The sequence below is a fragment of the Oncorhynchus nerka genome, linkage group LG9b (assembly GCF_034236695.1).
Source record: "Oncorhynchus nerka isolate Pitt River linkage group LG9b, Oner_Uvic_2.0, whole genome shotgun sequence".
NCBI lineage: Eukaryota > Metazoa > Chordata > Actinopteri > Salmoniformes > Salmonidae > Oncorhynchus > Oncorhynchus nerka.
Window position 1 is genome coordinate 1028614 of NC_088424.1, and position 21907 is coordinate 1050520.

At 45.3% G+C, this 21907-nt stretch overlaps 1 protein-coding gene across 1 annotated transcript; it reads left to right on the forward strand.

Annotated features, from left to right (window-relative positions):
• Positions 1 to 644: 644 nt before the first annotated feature.
• LOC115114242 (coatomer subunit beta'-like) lies at positions 645 to 21662 on the forward strand. Its single transcript, XM_029642325.2, has 21 exons — positions 645 to 753; positions 1374 to 1511; positions 1626 to 1712; positions 1844 to 1970; positions 2104 to 2252; positions 2385 to 2531; positions 6445 to 6544; positions 8461 to 8603; positions 9838 to 10037; positions 10247 to 10357; positions 10444 to 10532; positions 10723 to 10829; positions 11055 to 11198; positions 11415 to 11545; positions 12451 to 12658; positions 13621 to 13731; positions 17196 to 17410; positions 17612 to 17888; positions 18087 to 18170; positions 19421 to 19567; positions 21254 to 21662. The coding sequence occupies exons 1-21, from the start codon at positions 751 to 753 to the stop codon at positions 21368 to 21370; spliced, it is 2835 nt and encodes a 944-aa protein (XP_029498185.1). The 5' UTR covers positions 645 to 750; the 3' UTR covers positions 21371 to 21662.
• Positions 21663 to 21907: the final 245 nt, after the last annotated feature.

The window sequence follows — 21907 nt, forward strand, 5'->3', positions numbered from 1 at the left end:
CTGGCTGATCATTGTTTAGTCACTCAGTTGTATAGCCCAGGGTTTCTCAACCCTGGTTCATTGACCGGTGCCAGTCCGTGCGATGTGGCGTTCCTGTCGCTGAGATAGTTAACTTACACTAATGGAGTCAGTTTTACAGTGCTATTTTAATGTGAGTGTCCTCCATTGAGGAAAACCATAACTTGCTGGTCCGTGACACAAGAGGGACCATAGTTTGCTGGTCCCAGCTGGCATAAAATAACTTTGAGAAACGACTACCTCATCAATGACAATCCGCCTATGGCCATTAGGTGATGATACACAGAGACGCCTCCCAAACCATATAGGAACATAAACCGGTAGGTAGTAGGCCCTGGACTACACCAGCTTTACAAAGATGAATTAACAATTTGGGCCATCATAGTGATTCATTTTGCCCTGAAAATAACACTGTCTGAACATGCTTGTAAACTGCAGTTCTTAATATGCACAATTTGTACAGTATATGCTATGTTTGAAATAATACTTTAAAAAAGTTATAGCTAAACTGCAGACAGCAGTGCAGCTCAGGACACCGTGGAAAAATGGGAGAAAAGTGCCACGCTCCAAAATGACCCAAAATGAACCTCCAAAATGGCACGTCATCGTTTCCCATCGCACACCGTTTCAGAAAGTTCCACGTCACTCGACAGTCCGTCCACAGAAAACGCAACACCGACTGGAACTATTCATAATTCATTCACATAAAAAGAGACAACCCACTGATAAAACATGGTGAGACAAGTGTGCATTCGTTGTTTAAAGATGTGTAGTCTGAATTGCATGTAACCAGTTTATTTCAGTAAAGCCGGTGTCGATTGTGATAGGCCAGCCATGTTAGCTAACTAGAAAACAAGCTAGTCCTCTGTAGCTAGCTAACATTAGGTATCTTAGCATTTACCGACCTAGCTAGTCCGATTCATTATTATTTATTGGGATGATAAAAGCTAAGCACTCGTCAGCTAGCTAGATCATTCAGCAAGGATAATGCTAACTAGCTAACGTTAGTTGTGTTAGTTACGTCTATCCGTGGCAAGGATGCTCGTCTTCTTTGCTAACTAGCTCCATGTCACTATACTTCGCGTGAGCAGTTAGCTAACTAGTTATTTCTACGTTTTGCATGTAAAATCGTTTTATTTAGATGGTACGGTACCTTGATAGATATTTTGCTGTCAGTGTTGACGGTTTTTTGGATGTGGTCATGAAGGATTATGAATTGGTCGTGTTTTTATAAGCTAACCTTATCACTTTTAGCAAACGTTAGCTGGCAAGCTAGCTAGCTGTCTGCAATCAGATGAGTACGTTGTGCACTGCCCTGTCTGTTTATTTGGATTGACTTGACATCTGTCTCAAAGCCTCTCAGGCTGGACATCAAGCGGAAGCTGACAGCCCGGTCAGACCGGGTGAAGAGTGTGGACCTCCACCCGACCGAGCCGTGGATGCTGGCCAGCCTGTACAATGGTAGTGTCTGCGTCTGGAACCATGAAACACAGGTACACACACAAACAGGTTGATGTTGAATATTTGCACAATGGAGATGAACAGCTCTAAGCTAAACTTGTATGCAATTAATGAGAATGTACAATTTGTAAATATATCCTTTTCAGACCTTGGTGAAGACCTTTGAAGTGTGTGACCTTCCAGTGAGAGCATCAAAGTTTGTAGCCAGGAAGAACTGGGTCATAACAGGAGCTGTGAGTGATGCTTTAAATTCAGGACAAGCATCTAGCTAATGAGAACTTTTGATGGTTTATCTTCCCATGGAGACTACACGCTTACTGTATTTGCAGGGTCATAATATGTCTTTCCTCCCTTCTCTGTGTAGGATGACATGCAGATCCGCGTGTTCAACTACAACACCCTGGAGAGGGTTCACATGTTTGAAGCCCACTCTGACTACATCCGTTGTATTGCCGTGCATCCCACCCAGCCCTACATCCTCACAAGCAGTGGTACACAATCAGTAACTTGTCTTTAATGACTTGCATCATTTTATACATATGGGTCAAATACATAAACTGATTATCTATCACACAAGTATTATATTAACTAATTGTTCCATCGTGTGTGTGTGTGTGTGTCCAGACGACATGCTGATTAAGCTGTGGGACTGGGAGAAGAAGTGGTCTTGCAGCCAGGTGTTCGAGGGCCACACCCACTACGTCATGCAGATCGTCATCAACCCTAAAGACAACAACCAATTTGCCAGCGCTTCTCTGGACAGAACCATCAAGGTAAAACCAGACACTGTGTGTGTGTGTTGACTTTACCACACAAGTCATGTGTGTGCTTACAAGAACCTAGTGTAGATGTTTGAATAGTGTGAGTGTATTTATTTGACTAACTCATCCTCTGCCCTATCCCAGGTTTGGCAGCTAGGCTCCTCTGCTCCTAACTTCACCCTTGAGGGCCATGAGAAAGGTGTCAACTGCATTGACTACTACAGTGGAGGGGACAAGCCCTACCTTATATCAGGAGCTGATGACCGCCTGGTCAAGATCTGGGACTACCAGGTAAGACGGCTGAGGAATGAAACAAGCACTTTTAGCTTGAGAAAGCTGGTAACCTGTTCAGCAGATGGGTTTTCTGGTCTTTACATTTACATTTAAGTCATTTAGCAGACGCTCTTATCCAGAGCGACTTACAAATTGGTGCTTTCACCTTATGACATCCAGTGGAACAGCCACTTTACAATAGTGCATCTAGGTCTTTTAAGGGGGGGTGAGAAGGATTACTTTATCCTATCCTAGGTATTCCTTAAAGAGGTGGGGTTTCAGGTGTCTCCGGAAGGTGGTGATTGACTCCGCTGTCCTGGCGTCGTGAGGGAGTTTGTTCCACCATTGGGGGCCAGAGCAGCGAACAGTTTTGACTGGGCTGAGCGGGAACTGTACTTCCTCAGTGGTAGGGAGGCGAGCAGGCCAGAGGTGGATGAACGCAGTGCCCTTGTTTGGGTGTAGGGCCTGATCAGAGCCTGGAGGTACTGAGGTGCCGTTCCCCTCACAGCTCCGTAGGCAAGCACCATGGTCTTGTAGCGGATGCGAGCTTCAACTGGAAGCCAGTGGAGAGAGCGGAGGAGCGGGGTGACGTGAGAGAACTTGGGAAGGTTGAACACCAGACGGGCTGCGGCGTTCTGGATGAGTTGTAGGGGTTTAATGGCACAGGCAGGGAGCCCAGCCAACAGCGAGTTGCAGTAATCCAGACGGGAGATGACAAGTGCCTGGATTAGGACCTGCGCCGCTTCCTGTGTGAGGCAGGGTCGTACTCTGCGGATGTTGTAGAGCATGAACCTACAGGAACGGGCCACCGCCTTGATGTTAGTTGAGAATGACAGGGTGTTGTCCAGGATCACGCCAAGGTTCTTAGCGCTCTGGGAGGAGGACACGATGGAGTTGTCAACCGTGATGGCGAGATCATGGAACGGGCAGTCCTTCCCGGGAGGAAGAGCAGCTCCGTCTTGCCGAGGTTCAGCTTGAGGTGGTGATCCGTCATCCACACTGATATGTCTGCCAGACATGCAGAGATGCGATTCGCCACCTGGTCATCAGAGGGGGGAAAGGAGAAGATTAATTGTGTGTTGTCTGCATAGCAATGATAGGAGAGACCATGTGAGGTTATGACAGAGCCAAGTGACTTGGTGTATAGCGAGAATAGGAGAGGGCCTAGAACAGAGCCCTGGGGACACCAGTGGTGAGAGCGCGTGGTGAGGAGACAGATTCTCGCCACGCCACCTGGTAGGAGCGACCTGTCAGGTAGGACGCAATCCAAGCATGGGCCGCGCCGGAGATGCCCAACTCGGAGAGGGTGGAGAGGAGGATCTGATGGTTCACAGTATCGAAGGCAGCCGATAGGTCTAGAAGGATGAGAGCAGAGGAGAGAGAGTTAGCTTTAGCAGTGCGGAGTGCCTCCGTGATACAGAGAAGAGCAGTCTCAGTTGAATGACTAGTCTTGAAACCTGACTGATTTGGATCAAGAAGGTCATTCTGAGAGAGATAGCGGGAGAGCTGGCCAAGGACGGCACGTTCAAGAGTTTTGGAGAGAAAAGAAAGAAGGGATACTGGTCTGTAGTTGTTGACATCGGAGGGATCGAGTGTAGGTTTTTTCAGAAGGGGTGCAACTCTCGCTCTCTTGAAGACGGGAGGGACGTAGCCAGCGGTCAGGGATGAGTTGATGAGCGAGGTGAGGTAAGGGAGAAGGTCACCGGAAATGGTCTGGAGAAGAGGAGGGGATAGGGTCAAGCGGGCAGGTTGTTGGGCGGCCGGCCGTCACAAGACGCGAGATGTCATCTGGAGAGAGAGGGGAGAAAGAGGTCAGAGCACAGGGTAGGGCAGTGTGAGCAGAACCAGCGGTGTCGTTTGACTTAGCAAACGAGGATCGGATGTCGTCGACCTTTTCAAAATGGTTGACGAAGTCATCTGCAGAGAGGGAGGAGGGGGAGGAGGATTCAGGAGGGAGGAGAAGGTGGCAAAGAGCTTCCTAGGGTTAGAGGCAGATGCTTGGAATTTAGAGTGGTAGAAAGTGGCTTTAGCAGCAGAGACAGAGGAGGAAAATGTAGAGAGGAGGGAGTGAAAGGATGCCAGGTCCGCAGGGAGGCGAGTTTTCCTCCATTTCCGCTCGGCTGCCCGGAGCCCTGTTCTGTGAGCTCGCAATGAGTCGTCGAGCCACGGAGCGGGAGGGGAGGACCGAGCGGTCCTGGAGGATAGGGGACATAGAGAGTCAAAGGATGCAGAAAGGGAGGAGAGGAGGGTTGAGGAGGCAGAATCAGGAGATAGGTTGGAGAAGGTTTGAGCAGAGGGAAGAGATGATAGGATGGAAGAGGAGAGAGTAGCGGGGGAGAGAGAGCGAAGGTTGGGACGGCGCGATACCATCCGAGTAGGGGCAGTGTGGGAAGTGTTGGATGAGAGCGAGAGGGAAAAGGATACAAGGTAGTGGTCGGAGACTTGGAGGGGAGTTGCAATGAGGTTAGTGGAAGAACAGCATCTAGTAAAGATGAGGTCGAGCGTATTGCCTGCCTTGTGAGTAGGGGGGGAAGTTGAGAGGGTGAGGTCAAAAGAGGAGAGGAGTGGAAAGAAGGAGGCAGAGAGGAATGAGTCAAAGGTAGACAAGTCGCCCAGAACTGTGAGAGGTGAGCCGTCCTCAGGAAAGGAGCTTATCAAGGCATCAAGCTCATTGATGAACTCTCTGAGGGAACCTGGAGGGCGATAAATGATAAGGATGTTAAGCTTGAAAGGGCTGGTAACTGTGACAGCATGGAATTCAAAGGAGGCGATAGACAGATGGGTAAGAGGAGAAAGAGAGAATGACCACTTGGGAGAGATGAGGATCCCGGTGCCACCACCCCGCTGACCAGAAGCTCTCGGGGTGTGCGAGAACACGTGGGCAGACGAAGAGAGAGCAGTAGGAGTAGCAGTGTTGTCTGTGGTGATCCATGTTTCCGTCAGTGCCAAGAAGTCGAGGGACTGGAGGGAGGCATAGGCTGAGATGAACTCTGCCTTGTTGGCCGCAGATCGGCAGTTCCAGAGGCTACCGGAGACCTGGAACTCCACGTGGGTCGTGCGCGCTGGGACCACCAGATTAGGGTGGCCGCGCCACGCGGTGTGGAGCGTTTGTATGGTCTGTGCAGAGAGGAGAGAACAGGGATAGACAGACACATAGTTGACAGGCTAGAGAAGAGGCTACGCTAATGCAAAGGAGATTGGAATGACAAGTGGACTACACGTCTCGAATGTTCAGAAAGTTAAGCTTACGTAGCAAGAATCTAATTGACTAAAATGATTAAAATGATACAGTACTGCTGAGGTAGGCTAGCTGGCAGTGGCTGCGTTGTTGACTTTGTAGGCTAGCTGGCAGTGGCTGCGTTGTTGACACTACACTAATCAAGTCGTTCCGTTGAGTGTAAAGTTTCTACAATGCTGCTATTCGGGGCTAGCTGGCTAGCTAGCAGTGTTGATTACGTTACGTTGCGTTAAAAGAACGACAATAGCTGGCTAGCTAACCTAGAAAATCGCTCTAGACTACACAATTATCTTTGAAACAAAGACGGCTATGTAGCTAGCTATGTAGCTAGCTACGATCAAACAAATCACACCGTTGGGACTGTAATGAAATGAAATGAAAATGTGATACTACCTGTGGAGCGAAGCGGAATGCGACCGGAATGCGAAAGTTCTATTCAGTAGACGTTGGCTAGCTGTTGGCTAGCTAGGAGTGACTCCTACGTTAAGGACGACAAATAGCTGGCTAGCTAACCTCGGTAAATTAAGATAATCGCTCTAAGACTACACACTCTAAACTACACAATTATCTTGGATACGAAGACAGCAAAGACAACTATGTAGCTAGCTAACACTACACTAATCAAGTCGTTCAGTTGATGATACTGTATTGGTCCAGGCAAATGTCTCACACTCCTGTCCTGTGTCTCTTCAGAACAAGACGTGTGTGCAGACCCTGGAGGGACACGCCCAGAATGTGTCGTGTGTCAGCTTTCACCCAGAGCTGCCCATCATCATCACAGGCTCAGAGGACGGTGAGTAAATACACTCTTATTAGATTCTGATCCTTTGTCGATACTTGTTCTGTTTGTGGTGAGCCGACGAACGGCTATGTATTAACTAGAGGTCGCCCGATTATGATTTTTCAATGCCGATACCAATTATTGCAGGACCAAAAAAAGCATATACCGATCAATCGGTCGTTTTTAAAGTTCTTTATTTAATAATGACAATTACAACAATACTGAATGAACACTTATTTTAACATAATACATCAATAAAATCAATTTAGCCTCAAATAAATAATGAAACATGTTAAATTTGGTTTAAATAATGCAAAAACAAAGTGTTGGAGAAGAAAGTAAAAGTGCAATATTTGCCATGTAAGAAAGCTCACGTTTAAGTTCCTTGCTCAGAACATGAGAACATATGAAAGCTGGTGGTTCCTTTTAACATGAGTCTTCAATATTCCCAGGTAAGAAGTTGTAGTTATTATAGGAATTAGGACTATTTCTCTCTATACCATTTGTATTTCATTAACCTTTGACTATTGGATGTTCTTATAGGCACTTTAGTATTGCCAGTGTAACAGTATAGCTTCCGTCCCTCTCCTCGCTCATACCTGGTCTCGAACCAGGAACACAACGACAACAGCCACCCTTGAAGCAGCATTACCCATGCAGAGCAAGGGGAACAACCACTCCAAGTCTCAGAGCAAGTGACGTTTGAAACGCTATTAGCGCGCACCCCGCTAACTAGCTAGCCATTTTACATCGGTTACACCAACCTAATCTCGGGAGTTGATAGGCTTGAAGTCATAAACAGCTGCTGACAAATGCACGAAAGTGCTGTTTGAATGAATGCTTACTAGCCTGCTGCTGCCTACCATTGCTCAGTCAGACTGCTCTATCAAATCATAGACTTAGTTATAACATGATAACACACAGAAATATGAGCCTTAGGTCATTAATATGTCCGAATCCGGAAACTATCATCTCGGAAACTATCTCGAAAACAAGACGTTTATTCTTTCAGTGAAATACGGAACCGTTCCATATTTTATCTAACGGGTGGCATCCATAAGTCTAAATATTCCTGTTACATTGCACAACCTTCAATGTTATGTCATAATTATGTAAAATTCTGGCAAATTAGGCTGCCCAAACTGTTGCATATACACAGATTCTGCGTGCAATGAACGCAAGAGAAGTGACACAATTACACCTGTTTAATATTGCCTGCTAACCTGGATTTCTTTTAGCTAAAATATGCAGGTTTAAAAATATATACTTCTGTGTATTGATTTTAAGAAAGGCATTGATGTTTATGGTTAGGTACACATTGGAGCAACGATACGCACCGCATCGATTATATGCAACGCAGGACACGCTAGATAACTACACATGGTTGATGATATTACTAGTTTAACTAGTGATTATGATTGATAGATTTTTTTATTTTTATAAGAAGTTTACGTGCTAGCTAGCAACTTACCTTGGCTTACTGCATTCGCGTAACAGGCAGGCTGCTCGTGGAGTGCAATGTAATCAGGTGGTTAGAGCGTTGGACTAGTTAACTGTAAGGTTGCAAGATTGAATCCCCCGAGCTGACAAGGTAAAAATCTGTCGTTCTGCCCCTGAACGAGGCAGTTAACCCACCGTTCCTAGGCAGTCATTGAAAATAAGAATGTGTTCTTAACTGACTTGCCTAGTTAAATAAAGATTAAATAAAGGTGTTAAAAAATATTTTAAAATCGGCCAAATCGGTGTCCAAAAATACTGATTTCCGATTGTTATGAAAACTTGAAATCGGCCCTAATTAATCGGCCATTCCGATTAATCGGTCGACCTCTAGTATTAACTCTACTCTGTACAATGTACGCATGTTTTTATATATAAAAAGCACACAATCACAGTTCTGAAAGAAACCAATCGTTTCTCTGGTTCCATAGGCACTGTGCGCATCTGGCACTCGAGTACGTACCGTCTGGAGAGCACGCTGAACTACGGCATGGAGCGCGTGTGGTGTGTGTGTGGCCTGCGAGGCTCCAACAACGTGGCCCTGGGTTACGACGAAGGCAGCATCATCATCAAGGTGTGGAATATGGCCATATACACTACATGACCAAAAGTATGTGGACCTGCTAGTCAAACATCTCATTCCAAAATCATGGGCATTAATATGGAGTTGCCCCCCTGCTGCTATAACAGCCTCCACTAGCAGTCGGCGTTCCAATTCATCCCAAAGGTGTTCGAAGGGGTTGAGATCAGATCAGGACATTGTCACGCTGAATCGGGAAAGGGCCTTCCCCAAACTGTTGCCACAAAGTTGGAAGCACAGAATTGTCTAGAATGTCATTGTATGCTGTAGCGTTAAGATTTCCCTTCACTGGAACTAAGGGGCTTAGTTCGAACCATGAAAATCAGCCCCATCCCTCCTCCACCAAACTTTACAGTTTGCACTATGCATTCGGACATGTCGTGTTCTCTTGGCATCCGTCAAACCCAGCTCCGTCCTTCGGACTGCCAGATGGTGAAGCGTGATTCATCGTTTCCACTGAGTCCAATGGCTGCAAGCATTACACCACTCTAGCCGACGCTTGGCATTCCACATGGTGGTCTTAGGCTGCTCGACCATGGAAACCCATTTCATGAAGCTCCCGACAAATGGGTCTTGTGCTGACGTTGTTTCCAGAGGCAGTTTGGAAGTAGGTATTGAGTGTTGCAACCCAGGACAGATGATTAGTACGCACTACACGCTTCTGCACTCGGTGGTTCCGTTCTGTGAGCTTGTGTGGCCTATCACTTCGCGGCTGAGTCATTGTTGCTCCTAGACATTTCCAATTCACAATAACAGCACGTCCAGTTGACCGGGGCAGCTCTAGCAGGGCAGAAATGTGAAAAACTGACTTGTTGGCATCCTATGACGGTGCCACATTGAAAGTCACTGAGCTCCTCATTACGGGCCATTCTACTGCCAATGTTTTCTCTATGGAGATTGCATGTCTTAATTTTGTGTGCTTAATTTTATACACCTGTCGGCAACGGGTGTGGCTGACAAAGCCGAATCCACTAATTTGAAGGGGCATCCACATACTTTTGTGTATATATATATATATATATATAGTGTATTTGTGCATAAGATTCAAAACTGAGGAACCCACAGCTATTTCACAATAGAGTTTGATAGAATTTCAGTTTGTACACGTTGCGCACATGCCCTTTTTCAAAGTACCCTTCTATGTTGAAACAACTACTTGGTGACATCTCTGAAAGCCACGGTACTTTACTCAGTCCATCCTCTCCTCCACCTCTCCTGCGTGCTGTAGCTGGGGCGTGAGGAGCCAGCCATGTCCATGGACACCAATGGGAAGATCATCTGGGCCAAGCACTCAGAGGTGCAGCAGGCCAACCTGAAGGCCATGGGCGACACAGAGATCAAGGACGGAGAGAGGCTGGCGCTGGCCGTCAAAGACATGGGCAGCTGTGAGATCTACCCCCAGACCATTCAGCACAACCCCAACGGAAGGTCAGTCCGACGTCAGCTATTCGGTGAACCTAATTAAACGTCTTGCACAACAACTCCATGTTAGTCTTTGTGTGCCACACATTTTAAAGGCAAGTAAGTTGTTTTCAAATGTTTGGGGAAATATGATATTCATATTTATCCAAACACTTCATCTGTTGAAAATCTGGATTATTTTGTGGAGCCTCTCTTTAATCCAAATGTGTTGTCAGGTTTGTTGTGGTGTGTGGAGACGGAGAGTACATCATCTACACTGCCATGGCACTGAGGAACAAGAGCTTCGGCTCAGCCCAGGAGTTTGTCTGGGCACATGACTCCTCTGAGTGAGTCCAACACACACACACACACTCTTTGTTATGGATGGTTACTGTCTGTCAGTGGTTAATGTGCTTGGTCTGCCTTGTCGCAGGTATGCCATTAGAGAAAGCAACAGTGTGGTCAAAATCTTCAAGAACTTCAAAGAGAAGAAGTCTTTCAAGCCAGACTTTGGGGCTGAAGGTAAGTGGAAGAGATCAGTTGCAGGTAGTTTGTAGTGTGAAAAAATATACTGCATAAGAAGATGATGGCATTTTTGATGGAACCTGGCAGGCAACAGAAAATGTTTTAAAAAGTTTTGCAACAGAAAACAAAAATGTTATTCGACATGTCCAGATAGCTTAACTGAGGGACTAACTGTGTGTGTGTGCAGGTATCTATGGAGGCTTCTTGCTGGGCGTCAGGTCGGTGAACGGTCTGGCCTTCTATGACTGGGAGAACACAGAGCTGGTCCGCCGCATTGAGATCCAGCCCAAACATGTGAGTACTGCTGTCGAGGAAAGGGCATCTTGATCAGAATATAGATGGGTGCGAGACTGCCCTAGCATGTACAAATGTTTGTTTTGGTCAATGTTTGTTTTTCCACCCAGTACCATATTGGCAGAAATGGTCATATGACACAATTTGCATTATCGTCATGAAATCAGGACTGTAAGTGAAGCATGAAATAACACTTCTCTCTCTCTCTCTCTCTCGGGTTTGTAGATCTTCTGGTCAGACTCAGGGGAGTTGGTGTGTATAGCCACAGAGGAGTCCTTCTTCATCCTGCGCTACCTGTCCGAGAAAGTAGCCGCCTCCCAAGAGAACAACGAGGGAGTGACGGAGGACGGCATCGAAGACGCCTTTGAGGTGTGTGTAACAGGCTAATACTCGATATTACCTTGTACCTGCACTGACCTAGCAGGTAGACTCTGCAACTCTACAAGAGAGGCTTATGGTTTCGACTGAAGACAAAGCACAATGCCTATAGCCATCCAGTAGAGGGCCCTAGACAACAGGGCACCAGTGAACACTCACCATCTGCCCTCTACCCCCAATCTGCCATTTTGTGTCTTGATCCTCTAGGTCCAGGGGGAGATCCAGGAAGTGGTGAAGACAGGTCTGTGGGTGGGAGACTGCTTCATCTACACCAGCTCTGTCAACAGACTCAACTACTTTGTGGGGGGAGAGATTGTCACCATCGCTCACCTGGACAGGTACTGCGTACCAGGGTTGTATATTTATTAGTGCACAGCGTAGCAATATTTTGCAACTGAAAAAGAAAACAAGTGTTTGGGTAGGTCCTACCCGTTTTGGCCCATTTGTTTCATTTGGTTCCTAGTGAATACTACCCAGGATTAATAGGCTGGAGTAAGTGAAGCTCAATACTACTGTTGATTTGGGTCCGACCCTGTTTTTTTGGGGTGTAAAGCACCAATGTTGGGGATGTAAAACCAGAAACAATCATCTCAATATTCAAACGTTGCTTTTTGGAGAAGGATTAGACTAGCTGTTTGTTAAGTCAGCCAATGTTATCTTCATGTTAAACCAAAAATCCCCACTAGAGTGTCCTCTATAGGGCATAACATTTGAGTCCGTCAAGACATTTTGTGTTTTGAAAGCCCACCCATTATATAAAAATTCAAGTTCAGAGGGCCTTCCAAGAGGGTGCCACCAGTTGCCCATCCCTGTATTAGGTGGCTTAGAGTTTAAAGATCACATGTTCAGAGAGCTTTCACACCTTTTCGTGCCCCTGTAGGAGAATGGCACTGCTATTGTCAGAGGGCTTCTCGAAGCCTCTATATGTACTTCATAAGCAGGTCCACCTCGCTTCTGTCTAGCAACGTGCTTCGGCTACATTGACATCGTATTTATCCTACAACAATGGGGGGGGTAACCCCCTACATACAGCCTAATTTACTTTAAAAAAATACATTGAGGTCGTTTTCCAGACAAAGATTAAGCCTAGTACCATACTAAAAATATCTTCCTCCATTGAGCATGCTTTTTAGTTTAGAACTAGGCTTCATCTGTGTCTGGGAAACCATCCCTAAAACTCCATCTCAAAGTGTGTTTTCCTTTTTAATTCCAATAACACGTTATCGATCTACTCCATCCGTAGAACCATGTACCTGCTGGGCTACATCCCCAAGGACGACCGCCTGTACCTGGGCGACAAAGAGCTGAACATCGTCAGCTACTCCCTGCTGGTGTCTGTGCTGGAGTACCAGACAGCTGTGATGCGCAGGGACTTTGGCATGGCCGACAAAGTGTTGCCCACCATCCCCAAGGAACAGAGGACCCGTGTGGCCCACTTCCTGGAGAAACAGGTCAGAACCAGGAACTTCCTGTTAATGAAGGAAATGAGGTGTGTAGAATGGGGTACTTTAACTCTATGGGGGCGCTGGGGGGAGTGAGTAGATTCTAGCTAGACTATGGAATGTTATAGGGTGTCCAATTCAAAATGCATCTTTTGACCAAAGGGTAAAATAATGTTAATTGTGTATATAACCCTCTTAAGAAAACCTATGGTCCAAACCTCATGTCTAAAAGTAGAGTTTTTATCCTTGTAGGATGGCCAGAATTAGGGTGACTAAATTGATGGAGGCCAGAGGGGGGGGTAATGAAATCAGGAAAATTACATTGCGTCAGCTAGACTGGATTTTGTGCAAGGCTCACTTTCCCGTTGAACTCGTCATCTTTCTTCTCAAATCTGCAGGACATAAAACAAAATAGAGTTAAGATGGATATCGATTTTGAGACATGTAGTATTTTAAAATATATATATTTTAGTATACGTTTCTCATATTAATCTGAAATTCCTGGTCTTTTTAGAAGGTTCCTTACATAAACAAGCGTATCCCTGAAGCACTGACTGTATGCCAGGCTTTTTATTCTCAAAGCCTCTTACATTTGGTTCAGCTTGTTATGCTAATTTGAGCTTTTTTTGCGATCCACTGAAACAACTTTGAAGACGACTACCACACAATGTAAAATCCTCACATGTTGTTACGATAAACCTGCACTGCTATGTCAAGAGCTCGGTGCTTATTATGGGATGTATTGGGTTACGAAATGTGACTTTTTGGATATAATGTCAATGATTAGTAATTGGGAGAAACATTTATAGTTACATATCGGGATATTATTTTTGACGATATATAATTCTGAGCTCTTCATCTTCAACACGGGTCAAGCTGCGTTTTGTGTGGCTGCTGTTTTACTGTTGTGAGACCTGACTGTGTTTGTGTGAAATGTTATGTTTACTGACATGTTATTTTTGGTCGTCCAGGGCTTCAAGCAGCAGGCTCTGGCCGTGTCGTCAGACTCGGAGCACAGGTTTGAGCTGGCCCTGCAGCTTGGGGAGTTGAAGATCGCCTATCAGCTGGCTGTGGAGGCAGAGGTGAGATCTTCAGTACACTAGACTTTGGAGAGACCACTTCACACACACTACAAGAGAGTTCAAAGACTGTAACTCAAATGTATTTGTCACATGCAACGAATACAACTGCTGTAGAAATGCTGGTATTTTGCTTCCCAATGATGCAGAGTAAAAAATACAAATAAAATAATAACACAAGGAATAAAATAACCAAGAATGGAGCTATAAACAGGGAGCACCAGGTCAATGTGGAGCTATATACGGGGAGCACCAGGTCAATGTGGAGCTATATACGGGGAGCACCAGGTCAATGTGGAGCTATATACGGGGAGCACCAGGTCAATGTGGAGCTATATACGGGGAGCACCAGGTCAATGTGGAGCTATATACGGGAGCACCAGGTCAATGTGGAGCTATATAGCACCAGGGTGGAGCACCAGGTCAATGTGGAGCTATATACGGGGAGCACCAGGTCAATGTGGAGCTATATACGGGGAGCACCAGGTCAATGTGGAGCTATATACGGGGAGCACCAGGTCAATGTGGAGCTATATACGGGGAGCACCAGGTCAATGTGGAGCTATATACGGGGAGCACCAGGTCAATGTGGAGCTATATACGGGGAGCACCAGGTCAATGTGGAGCTATATACGGGGAGCACCAGGTCAATGTGGAGCTATATACGGGGAGCACCAGGTCAATGTGCAGAGGGACGAGGTATTTGAGGTAGATATGTACACGAAGGCAGGGTAAAGTGACTAGTCATCAGGATAGATAATAATAAGGTATTTGAGGTAGATATGTACACGAAGGCAGGGTAAAGTGACTAGTCATCAGGATAGATAATAATAAGGTATTTGAGGTAGATATGTACACGAAGACAGGGTAAAGTGACTAGGCATCAGGATAGATAATAATAAGAGTAAAATAAAGAACAGAGTAGCAGCAGCAAATGATGAGTGGTTGTGTGTGTTTGTATACACTTCATGTACAGAATCTCCCCCCCCTTTTGTCCTCCAGAACAGCCTCAATTTGTCAGGGCATGGACTCTACAAGGTGTTGAAAGTGTTCCACAGGGATGCTGGCCCTTGTTGACTCCAATGCTTCAGTTGTGTCAACTTGGCTGGATGTCATTTTGGGTGGTGGACCATTCTTGATATACACGGGAAGCTGTTAAGCGTGAAAAACCCAGCAGCGTTGCAGTTCTTGACACAAACTGGTGAGCCCGGCACCTACTACCATGCCCCGTTCAAACGCACTTCAATCTTTTGTCTTGCCCATTCACCCTCAATGGCACACACTCAATAACCTGTCTCCTTCATCTACACCAGTGGAGGGATGTAGATAGCCGTGATGATTATGGATGAGAACTCTCTTGGTCGATAAAGGTCTGCAGCTTACCATGAGGTAATCTATATAGGGCTGTTGAGGAGACTGTATTACCGGCGGTCACGATTCACGAAGGCTGTCAAATTCCACGTGACCGTTTAGTCACGGTAATTAGGCTTTTCCAAGCTCTGATGCTGCTGCTGGTCATTAGTAGAATACCAAACTTGATAACTGCCTGGTACTCAGCACTCTATTGTCCCTCTAATCACTCTGACGTCAGTGCCAATGTGATGGAAAATCTAATCAAACACTTCGAGAGCTCATGTTCTATAGGTTATGCAATTGTGAGAAAACGGTGTGATGGCCTCTTAAAATTGTCAGTTTTCTATAGGCTAGGCCTACTGTATTTATTTCTCAACCTTCCTAATATTAAGCACATTGCTTCTCTTTACAACAGGAGTATAGCCTACCTGGCTGGCATGAAAATGAACCACGGGAAAAGTGTCCTCCATTCGCTTTAAGTGCATAGATGCCATGTAATTTTCCCCCTTCCCATTTTGAGACAGGTGCATGATAATGGTCCATTCTAAATCCAAACAAATTTCATACACATTATTTAGTATATATGTAAAGACAAGAATTAAATCAAGAATAATCTGATGTGACAATATTATCCTACCACTTGTGAATTATACATTATCACTTGTGAATGATACCCAGCATAAAAAAAAACAATGCCTTTGAAAAAAAAAAAAATTACAACTTATTTTAATCATAGTCGCACACCTCATGTAACCTAGCCCATAGGCCTATATGTTTTGATACGGTTTGTATCACAACTAAAGTGGCCAAATAACGTCTTAAAATGAAGCACATTAATCCGCTGTACAAGGTGTAGAGCCTAACTGGCAAACATCAGCAGTGTGTGAGTATCAAGTTTGGGGATGATCATTTTCACCATAAAAATGCACCTTTTTATAATAAAAGCATTACATGCTTTTGGGTTGTTTTATAATGATTATATTTAGCCCAAGGGCACAACAGCCACTGGCTGCAGAAGACGAGTGCATTACGGCCACACAAAGGGGATTCCCCCGGGAAAGTTGAGGCATTGTTCCTTTTCAAGTGACTTTTTTCCTAATCATTATTAGAGTTGCATCATGCAACCTCACAATGCATTAAAAATCAGAACAGAGCCCAACGTTTGTAGAACAACTAAAGTTCCATTAATAACTCTCAATGAAGCATATAAGGAGGACTTATTTAACCGCTCAACACAGAATAGCGGCATGTGTGCACTCCATTGTCTGGAGAAAATATCCCTTTCTATGTTATTCAGGTTTGCTCAATTGTATTCATGCTATAAAATAATGCCACGGAATTCTAAGGGAAATGTTGTCTGCTAAGTGAACTAGAGTAGCCTACCGCCATATGGCATAACCAGATCAGGACCTAACATAAGGACATCTGAGTATGCGATTCTGTTATTCTGAAATAGACTACATTTTTTTCCTACCATGTTTCTTTAGACCTGTCTAAAATAAGATATATTGTGAAGGTGTAGGCTATATTACATGGATTTAGACTTTCTAAAAATGAAGATGTTTCAAAAGGTCTGCATCAGTGGCTCGTAGGAAGCCAAGAGATGCTAAATGTGTTAATTAATGGGTCAATTACCGTGAGACCGGCCGTTATTTGCTTGACAATCACCGGCTGACGGCGTTTTCTGATTATCACAGCCCTAGTTCTATATCAGGTGAGCAATATCTTGAGATTTCCTTCACACTGGAAGCAGCACACCAGTTATTTATGGGGGAAAAAACACACCCCTCCTTTAGACTTGCCCGACGTTGATAACCGATTGTGTACTGCGTGCATAGCGCCATCATACATGTCAGTCGTTCACGAATGAGTTCTTCAATACCGAAGAGTAGTATCTGCTCAGTTAAATCTATTCAGTCAACATCTGATTTAGATCTGAGTCGATTGTGTACTCAATCATATCGTTAAATGTATTAACTGTCCTTCTGCACTAAACAGTGCTGAACTGTATGATTGTTTTAGCTTGGAACCAACTCCATACAATATTAGTCTAACCGACACACACATATATATATATATAACATTAGAACCGTTTCCTTTTTCTCTGGTGGCAGTCGGAGCAGAAGTGGAAGCAGCTGGCAGAGCTGGCCATCAGTAAGTGCCAGTTTAGCCTGGCCCAGGAGTGCCTCCATCATGCCCAGGACTACGGCGGCCTGCTGCTGCTCGCCACAGCCTCGGGCAACGCTGCCATGGTGGGCAAGCTGGCCGAGGGCGCTGAGCGGGACGGCAAGAACAACGTGGCCTTCATGACTTATTTCCTGCAGGGGAAGTGAGTACAAGGGAGGGTAGAGGGGGTACACAACGATGCCATATCCAGCTTTCCTAAATTCAGTAGCGTTACAATGAGGTATTGGAATCCTACACGAAACTACTCCTGTATGTTTGATCTTTGATGGAGCATGTGATCAGTAGCAGTGATTTGGACCTCTCTCTGATACTGGTCTCAAGTCTCCTGTCTGTTTTCCCCCAGACTGGACCACTGTCTGGAGCTGCTGATCCGGACCAACCGGCTGCCCGAGGCAGCCTTCCTGGCCCGCACCTACCTGCCCAGCCAGGTGTCCAGGGTGGTCAAGCTGTGGAGGGAGAGCCTGGCCAAGGTCAACCAGAAGGCGGCCGAGTCGCTGGCCGACCCCACCGAGTATGAGAACCTGTTCCCCGGTCTGAAGGAGTCGTTTGTGGCCGAGCAGTTCCTCCGGGAGACCTGCCTGGGCAACTCCCGGCCAGCCACTGACTACCCTCTGGTCACAGTGAGTAGTGGGGGTTCGATGTGGGACTAGAAATGAAATGAAAATATCTGGCTTGCAAATCTCTAAACTGAAAGCTAGCTATGGATGTGTATTTGCTGCACAGGAGTCCAACTTGAATACGTAGTAATTCCTATCGCTCCCATTGCGGTCTTTCTACTTATTTACTCACATTATCCATATCTTGCCTCTTTTCTCCAGCCCAATGAAGAACGTAATATACTAGAGGATGCCACGGGCTACGAGCCCAAAGGAGTTCCCCTCTCACTTGCCACACTGGTACCAGTAAGTCTGCTTCTGAGACCTTCACTATACAGTTAACCTCTTAAGTCGACCCTCTACTTTTTTGAACATTCTGTTAAAAATCGCGCAACATTTCAGCGCCCTGCTACTCATGCCAGGAATATAGTATATGCATTTGCTTAGTCTGTGTGGATAGAAAACACTCAGACGTTTAAAAAAACTGGTTAAATCACTGCTGTGGCTTTACCAGAACGGCATTTACATCGAAAAGCACAGGAAAAACTGATCACTGAAAATGGGAAAATATATCCATGCGCTACTTGAACCCATTGATAAAGGTGAACCACAATTAATTGACTGAGATTGCAGTACCTACAGCTTCCACACGGTGTCTAGAGTCTTGTCATTTCCCTTTGAGTTTTTTCTTGGTCAAACACATGCAGGACACCGTATCTCCTCCGGTCTAGGACCGGATATTTTCGTTGAGTTTCTAGCCGGACATTTTTCCAGACGGACAGCTAATGATCTTTACATCGCCTCCTGATGAATTTTATCGCTTATTAACGTTTACTAATACCTAAAGTTGCATTACAAACGTATTTCGAAGTGTTTTGTGAAAGTTTATCGTCGACTTTTTGAATTTAAAAAAATGACGTTACGTTTTGAAACGATGTTTTTTTCGTTTATCACACAGTCTACATAACGATATCTAGGCTTTATATGGACCGATTTAATCGAAATAAAGACCCAAATAGTGTTTATGGGACATCTAGGAGTGCCAACAAAGAAGATGGTGAAAGGTAATGAATGTTTTCTATTTTATTGTGCGGTTTGTGTAACGCCGAAATGCTAATTATTTTGTTTACGTCCCCTGTGGGTCTTTTGGGGTGTTGCATGCTATCAGATAATAGCTTCTCATGCTTTCGCCGAAAAGCATTTTAAAAATCTGACTTGTTGCCTGGATTCACAACGAGTGTAGCTTTAATTCGATACCCTGCATGTGTATTTTAATGAACTTTTGAGTTTTAACTAATACTATTAGCATTTAGCGTAGCGCATTTGCATTTCCAGAGCTCTAGTTGGGACGCAAGCGTCCCGAGTAGAAGCAACAGGTTAAAGTAATAGCCAACTTGATCAAAGGACTTTTATTTAGATCTACACAGACTACGTGTTTTTTCCATCATAGGCCTGGAAGAGTCGAGTTTCAAATCTAGAAATGGCCTCATGTGTTGGCTGGATTGATGGGCATGCCCGAGACAGCGTCCTGCTCATGCCTGTGTGTCTGTCAACAGGGTGAAGACTGCAGGGAGGAGAACACGTTGGCTGCTGGAGCTCTGGCATCCGTCTTGACGCCCCCCGCGATCCCCTCGGAGCCAGAGGCTGCAGCTGAAGAGGAAGAGGAGGCGAGCCCTGGTTCATCTGAGGCACTGAAGAACAAGGTAGGCAACGGTCTCCCTAGAAAGACAGTAGGGCAGGCTCTGGACAAGTAATGCACTGTACCCAGCGAGAAGAATGGGAGATGTATGAATGTAACCCGTTGCAGTATTCAGTACCGTTGCTGTGTTATTTTTATTTATTTTTTACTTTATTTAACCAGGTAGGCTAGTTGAGAACAAGATCTCATTTGCAACTGCGACCTGGCCAAGATAAAGCATAGCAGTGTGAACAGACAACAGAGAGTTACACATGGAGTAAACAATTAACAAGTCAATAACACAGTAGGAAAAAAAAGTCTATATACATTGTGTGCATAAGGCATGAGGAGGTAGGTGAATAATTAAAATTTTGCAGATTAACACTGGAGTGATAAATGATCAGATGGTCATGTACAGGTAGAGATTGGTATGCAAAAGAGTAGAAAGGTAAATAAATATAAACAGTATGGGGATGAGGTAGGTAAAATTGGGTGGGCTATTTGCCGATAGACTATGTACAGCTGCAGCGATTGGTTAGCTGCTCAGATAGCAGATGTTTGAAGTTGGTGAGGGAGATAAGTCTCCAACTTCAGCGATTTTGCAATTCGTTCCAGTCACAGGCAGCAGAGAACTGGAACAAAAGGCGGCCAAATGAGGTGTTGGCTTTAGGGATGATCAGTGAGATACACCTGCTGGAGCGCGTGCTACGGGTGGGTGTTGCCATCATGACCAGTGAACTGAGATAAGGCGGAGCTTTACCTAGCATGGACTTGTAGATGACCTGGAGCCAGTGGGTCTGGCGACGAATATTTAGCGAGGGCCAGCCGACTAGAGCATACAGGTCGCAGTGGTGGGTGGTATAAGGTGCTTTAGTAACAAAACGGATAGGACTGTGATAAACTGCATCCAGTTTGCTGAGTAGAGTGTTAGAAGCTATTTTGTAGATGACATCGCCGAAGTCAAGGATCAGTAGGATAGTCAGTTTTACTAGGGTAAGTTTGGCGGTGTGAGTGAAGGAGGAAACCAAATTGCACAGCGGAGAAGGTACGGTGGGTTTGTTGACTTGGCTTTCGAAGACCTTAGAAAGGCAGGGCAGGATGGATATCGGTCTGTAACAGTTTGGGTCCAGGGTGTCTCCCCCTTTGAAGAGGGGGATGACTGCGGCAGCTTTCCAATCCATGACTATATGAAAGAGAGGTTGAACAGGCTGGTAATAGGGGTTGTGACAATGGCGGCGGATAGTTTCAGAAATAGAGGGTCCAGATTGTCAAGCCCAGCTGATTTGTACGGGTCCAGGTTTTCCAGCTCTTTCAGAACATCTGCTATCTGGATTTGGGTAAAGGAGAACCTGGAGAGGCTTGGGCGAGTAGCGCGGGGGGGGGGGCTGTTGGCCGAGGTTGGAGTAGCCAGGACGAAGGCATGGTCAGCCGTTGAGAAATGCTTGTTGAAGTTTTCGATAATCATGGATTTATCGGTGGTGACCGTGTTACCGAGCCTCAGTGCAGTGGGCAGCTGGGAGGAGGTGCTCTTGTTCTCCATGGACTTCAGTGTCCCAGGTCTGGGGTGAACCAAGGGCTATATCTGTTCTTAGTTCTGCATTTTTGAACGGAGCATGCTTATCTAAAATGGTGAGGAAGTTACTTTTAAAGAATGACCAGGCATCCTCAACTGGGCCAGGTGTGTTATTTCACGCTGTGTTATTTCCCCCAGGCCCTGGACGAACTTGAAGATGACCTGGACAACTTGGAGCTGGACGACATCGACACCACGGACATTAACCTGGACACCACAGACATTAACCTGGAAGATGACTTCTTAGATGACTGAGAACCCCCCCCGCTATGAATTTATTTAAGAGACCAAACCCCCTTTTGTATTTGTACTTAACATGTGTTTTGTTAGTCCTACGGTGTTTGGAAGACTGAGTAGATGAGAAATCCATGCGAGGGGAAAGAGGCAAATTATACTTCTTGATTCTTAAGCAGATTTTACACTTCATCCAGGGCCTTACCTTCACTAACTATCTGTGCATTGAGCTATATATTTACTCCCTGTATGTGTACAATGATAAATCACTGTTCATTTACACCTAATAAATTGCTATTGCTGTACATTTGAACAGTGGTGTTGTCGTTTTGACATTTTTGGGCCCATACGGGATTTAATCATTAGACGCTGGCTTTTAAACTAAAACTCTAGATTCTTTACATTTGGTGTCGGTGCTGTGTTTGTGCTCTGTTATCAGCAAAAATTGCCTTCACAGTTGACTTGATTATGTTACAGTTAACATAATCTGCAAAAATAAGTATTCATTTTTCCATTCATGTATAAAATTGGCTGGTTTTAAATGTTATTTCAACCAAA

What these genes read in the sequence shown, in the direction of transcription:
- LOC115114242 (XM_029642325.2), top strand. An exon ending in ACTGGGTCATAACAGGAGCT is followed by an intron (nt 1,713 to 1,843) that starts GTGAGTGATGCT and finishes TTCTCTGTGTAG; the next exon opens with GATGACATGCAGATCCGCGT. An exon ending in TGGGCACATGACTCCTCTGA is followed by an intron (nt 10,358 to 10,443) that starts GTGAGTCCAACA and finishes GCCTTGTCGCAG; the next exon opens with GTATGCCATTAGAGAAAGCA.